Source organism: Nematolebias whitei, chromosome 11 (assembly GCF_014905685.2).
Source record: "Nematolebias whitei isolate Nwh7 chromosome 11, NemWhi1, whole genome shotgun sequence".
NCBI classification, from domain to species: domain Eukaryota; kingdom Metazoa; phylum Chordata; class Actinopteri; order Cyprinodontiformes; family Rivulidae; genus Nematolebias; species Nematolebias whitei.
In genome coordinates, this window is record NC_056508.1 from 30,111,770 (window position 1) to 30,117,756 (window position 5,987).

The following is a 5,987-nucleotide window of genomic DNA, read 5'->3' on the forward strand; positions in this document are numbered from 1 at the left end:
CAGACCAAAAACATGCATGTTGTGCTGATTGGTAACTCTAAATTGTCCCTAGGTGTGAGTTGAGAGTGAATGGTTGTTTGTCTCATTTGTCTCTATGTGGCCTTGTGATGGACTTGCGACCTGTCCAGGGTGTACCCCGCCCCTCGCACAGTGATAGATAGACAAGGGCACCGGCGACCCCCATAACCCAAAATGGAGGAAGCGGGTAAAAGATAATGGATGGACGGATGGAAACGTTGTGTATAGAAAATTATGTTTACCCTTGCTGCTTCCACAAGATCTAATAATAAAAAAAGGTAGCAGCCAGGTGCTGCTAATCAAATTCACTTGACTGATCATTATGAATACCAGTAACTGTCTATAAATGCAACATTTTTGGCAGTTCAATTCAATTCAGTTTATTTATATAGCGCCAAATCACAACAAAGTTGTCTCAGGGCAGTTTGCTCCTCTGGAGCGAAAATATGTGTTAACACAATGCCAAGTAAGAAATACATCAACAATGATCCAGTGGTGGGATGTAACAAAGTAAGTATTTTGTTACTGTACTGAAGTACATTTTCGTGTATTTGTACTTTACTTAAGTTAAACGTGGGTACTTTGACTTTTACTCCACTACATTTTACATTAAATATCTGTATTTTCTACTACACTACATTTCTATAATGCATTGAGTTACACATTACATTGTTCACTATTGGCCCATTACAAGGTTGACTAGACAGTATTTTAACTAGAGTTGATGACAAACTGGACTTGAAATGATCAGTGTCTTTTTCTTTGTTAGTTATGTCTAATGCTAATTTTTCAGGCAAACTTTTACTTAAATGTGTTTACTTCAGTTAAAATGACACATTGGTTTTGTTTTGTGTCAAGTAAAATCTTTCACAGGTATAATTATCTTTCTTATTTTGCTTAATGGCATTTAACTCTGCATGTGATCCCTGAAATTCTGACACACAGAATCAAAAGTCCAAGTGTGAACTGTGTCACAGAGTAAACACAATAAAAACATGTATTATCTGCAGCATTGTTCATTAAAATGGCTCAACACTATTAATGTATTGCAGAAAATATACATAAAGGTATGCACACTTAAATGATATTGTAGATCATTGCATTAGGTAATACATTCAGCAAGTACTTTTAATACATTCAGTATTTTTTAAAAGCAAGTACATGTTTACTTTTACTTAAGTAAAAATATTAATGGGGTACTTCTACTTTTACTAGAGTACATTTTTGTCTGATTATTTGTACTTTTACTCAAGTACAGTATTAGTACTTTCTCCACCACTGCAATGATTTCAGAGAAGCAAGTATTGCTGCTCATCAGTCCAAAAGGGGTTAAAAGTTATTTCTAAACTATTCATACTTCGTAATTGTACAATGTAGAGCAATATGGGGCTGGATATATATTGCTGATTACCAGTTATGAGTTAAGCTCATAAGATATGCATGTATTACGCAAATAACCTTGTTGTGTGGGCACCACCTCTCTCTTGGAGAGGAAAAATCAGTCTCTATTTACCCCAAAATCAATGTAGACTGAAACGCGAGTTCTTTTCTCGTGTTTAAAGGGCATCAAATCAATTAATGCACACAGCTATGCCAAAATAATCACAAATTCAGTTGTTTTTTATGCATTTTATTATAAACATAATCTATGATATAAATGATAAAAATTTATTATAAACATAATCTATGATATATATGATAAAAATTATGCATGACAAAAGTTAACTGCAGCTTTGCATCAAAGGTCTAATTGATTATTCAAATTAGTGAAACTTAAAAGGCAGACTTAGGACTGGTTTCTGTTTGTGAAGTAGTTAAAAATTGTGTCTAAGATGAGCTAAGTTTGTCTGATAAGTTGTGATGTACGTTCACCAGAAAGGCATTGAAAAGTCTGTCTCCTACCAGGATGAGATGGTCAGAGCATGGTTCCAACAGCTGCTTAAAATGGTACCAGCCTCAGAATGTTCCGATGACTGAAAGGTTGAAGTCTCTTCAAAGTTCATCTGTCATTGTTAGAGGTCCAAAGGTCCATTTGGCAGTCAGCTGGGATTTACCACTCTGCAGAGTCATAGTTCTGGTTCGGTCAGGTTCTGTATCTTTCTCTCATCCTGAGACGTCTGCAGAAAGGATGCTTCTCTCCTTTCTGAGGTCAAGTGTAAAAGCTGGGTTTCTTCTCTCTCCAGTTTTCTGTGCAGAAGCATGTTGCTTCGGTGCGTCTCTTCAGAGCAATATTTTCTGCAGAAATTTTCTTTTACGAAGTCCCAGTGAAGTGTGTAAAAGTGAAACTTAGCTGTCCATGTAGGACAGAGATGAAGGTCCACCTCCGGAGGGGTGGTCCTAACTTTCGGCTTTGTTAAATAAATCTAGAGTCCCTTTTCTCTGCCTTAAAAGTTTTCCTTTTAAAAGAGAAAATTAGACAAATGTTTTATCTTAAAGAAAGATTACTTAAAACACACGTTTTCATGAATAACATTCAGGTATGACATATGTAGGATTAATAACATGCAATGTTCTACCAAAGGTGTCACTGTCCATCTCCTGAAAAGGAATGTCATTAAACAAAAGGGTTGGTGTTATCTTTATGAGAACGAGTCTGGGAGGAATACTCCTTTTCGATAAGGGAATATATCATCGTAGCGAGTTTGGATGTTTCAAAAACTCCGAGGTCAGTTGAACCAAAAGCTCTCATCAAAACGATCTGTCCGTTTCATGGGAAATGAGTTCATATTGGCAATGAGGTTAACACAGTGACATTTTCCCTTTTTTTTACATTAAGTCAACTAAGGAGTTTGTGAGCTGAATATTTGTAAAACAATGTCTGTTCATTCCAAAGGTAATAAATGAGTCTTATTTTTAACAGTTTCAAACACAACACAGGAATGATGTTTGTTTGAGATGAGGTGAACTCTTTTTGTTTGTTTGAGCTAAGGTGTTCTTTGTCTGAGGTGGTGTTCCCCTACAACAATAAAAACATGTTCATAAGTGGAAAAGGACAATTATTAATTTTCCCAGTATGTTCTATCAAGACTATTCTAAAATTGTAAGGAACTACAAGATCTCCTAGACCAAATCTCTAAAATATGTTCCACTGAGTTTAAAAACAGTCAAATGATATAAATTTGTTCTACTCTGAGAATTTATTAATACCCAATGGGCTTGTTTTAGCTTCAGTTACACATTTGAATGCATTCAATCTCTTACACACAAAATAACACATTTGATTTAAAAAATAAATTAAAAAAAAGGTAGAAAGAAAGAATCATGAGACAGATCTGGGGGAAGATGAATTCTCACTGAATTCTTCCACCTCCTACTCCTCTTGTCAAATATGATGAGGTCATATTCAGACAGTCTGCAGCAGAGGCAGAAGAGTGCTGAAGCACCCATTTTTCACTTTGTGGAAGAGAGGGAGCACAGCAAGATAGGAAACTAAACGCTTTGTAATTGAGAGCATGTGTTACTGCAACAATGAAAGCAAAAGGTTGGAAATGAGAGCGAGGCAATGATAGCATGAGAAGAAATACAGTAAAAGGGGAAGAGGTAATGAGAAAGAGCAGAGTAATCTTGAGAACTGAGCGTAAAACCTACAATCTACCATTCTGTCTGGTCTTTCCTGTCCAGTGAGTAAAGCTTTGAGATGAGCTCCACGGTTGTTAAGCTACACCCAGCATCCACCCACATCCCTATCTGCCTCCAGTCCATTCTGAACCACTTTTAAGTCAGCTCTTTGGACATCAATAACATATTAAATGGCATTTAGGTTCATGTTTGCTTCATTAAGTATTTTTTTTTTCCATTTGTGTTTGTAATTTTTGCTAAAAAAAAAAAAAAAATCCCCAAAATAAGCGAGCTAATAAAGTAGATAAACTATTTTAGAAAAAAAAAAGCTTGCTTCAGCTTTGATCTTGATAAATGATCATTAGTGCATCACATTATTTCTGTATGAGTGGATTACACCTCGGGTCACATCAAAGACATGCCATGGCCTCTGAGCCACTTTCTCCTGCAGACTAAATTGAATTGACAGAATTTGTCAAACAGGAGTTATAAATAACCATGAGGGATTTAATAGAAATGATAGTTTTAACACTTAAGAGGAGATGATGGTCCGAGTCTGCAATGGACTAAAATCAGAAACTATAGATTTCATGTCAGCATGTGTTCCATCATGTTGACCCGTGTTTGATTGGCAGCTCCATGTAGTTTGTCAGACACACCGACAGAAAGAGAGAGACAACAAACTCTTACTATAGCCAAGAGGACAGTCAGACTTGTATCTACCTCAGATATAACTGACAGTGTTTCACATTTCTCAGCTCTCTGAGCTGCAGTGGGAACAAATCTAAAATAAGACTTTCAACTGTATGACCGCATACATGACATATCATATGTGGCTATTTATAAACAGTTTGAGGTCTCACCCTAATGAGGAGCTCTGAAATTATACAGGTTTCTGGTCCAGGTTGCATCAGAAAGAGCATTTAGTGTAAAACAAAACCAAATCATTTAATGTGAAGACATCTGCAATAACTTTTACTTTTACAGAGATTGTTTTACATACAAGCATATATACATACATATTTATACAATAGCTTTGATAAGATTTTTTTTTTTTCCTTTGGCAGCACAAAAACGACTAGATCAGGAGAATAATCAAGCACGTTGTAGAAAAAGAAAACCACAAATAGAAGTTGTGGATTAACAGTAAACTAATACTATCAATAGGTTTACAGTGATCAGCATAGAGTGGCTTAACAAATCTCTAGCTTTGCAATACAGCAACACATCCTTTTTACATTCATAACAACTGTATATGTGAAGAATAAAATGGGGAAAGTTCCAGAGGTGTCAATTTTCTTAATATACTAGAATAACTCTTTATTGTGGTGTAAAAAAAAAATGAAATGTCATCATAACGTAACCGAACAATGGTGAGTAAAATATTTTGTATTTTTATTTTAATAGGAGAAACAATATGTTCGTTTAGGTATGAAAGATTGTTTCACATAAAAACATAAAAGTGCATCACCACAGATTGAAACACATGAAGATTTTAAAAATTAGTTAATCCTATCACTTCATGAAAAGATCACAAGCTGCCGTTAGAGCATTTAAGTGAGAGGTCATCTTTAATTTATGCAAGTCTGACTTATCAGGAGCGACAGATATACCCAGGATGGAAAAGTCATTAAGAGGTCACTTAGACTGATTTATTTTTAAGCTGCAGACAATTTGCCAAGGGTTGTGGCATTTCAATTACAGAAATTTATCTCATGGGCAAATGAAAGGCTACATTCTGCAGAACTCCACCACATCACTAAAACTGTGTCTTTGAGGTTTCAAAGCAGTTTCCTCAAATGTGTAGTGTCCAGAAATTTTTAACATAAGGATGAAAGAGAATATCGTCCAACGCATGTCTGACTTTTGTGAATATTGCAATACTTCTTAATAAGTTAATAAACAGTAGTTACCACTTCTTATCTAGAAATGACAGAAAACAGTTATTCTTTCATAATTTTTGTGTTTTCTACTATTCTAAAAACGCAATAGAGGACAAACAGAATAGGTTTGCTATACTTTAAAAAATATTACAGAAAAGGAGAGAACTCGGTAGATAATAAAACATTATGGAGCCCTCAGCAGTTTATATTATTAATTGCAAAAAACAATGTAAAGTAGTTACTCATTTTGTGTTTGCATTGACTGAAAGCCATCTTAAAAAAACATAATACATAGCATCTGATGATCTTGGAGATTAATACGTTTACGTTTTCCTCATCATAACTTGACAAGTTGTTGATTATCTTATAAACTTCTCTGTAAAATCTTTATGAATAAAACAGAGCAACTGAAAAAAAATGCTGCCCAGTGAGGTAGCAATGGAGCCAAAGATGCTCACACTTACTGGCATTTTATTAATGCATAATAATAATAATAATAATAATAATAATAATAATAATAATAATAAT

At 34.8% G+C, this 5,987-nt stretch overlaps 1 protein-coding gene across 1 annotated transcript in view; it reads left to right on the forward strand.

Annotated features, from left to right (window-relative positions):
• Positions 1–477: 477 nt before the first annotated feature.
• Positions 478–5,987, forward strand: part of csad (cysteine sulfinic acid decarboxylase) — an 89,509-nt gene continuing 83,999 nt past the window's right edge. The window contains exon 1 of the mRNA XM_037684481.1: positions 478–484. Coding sequence (XP_037540409.1) covers positions 478–484 — 7 coding nt within the window. The remainder of the gene's footprint in view (positions 485–5,987) is intronic.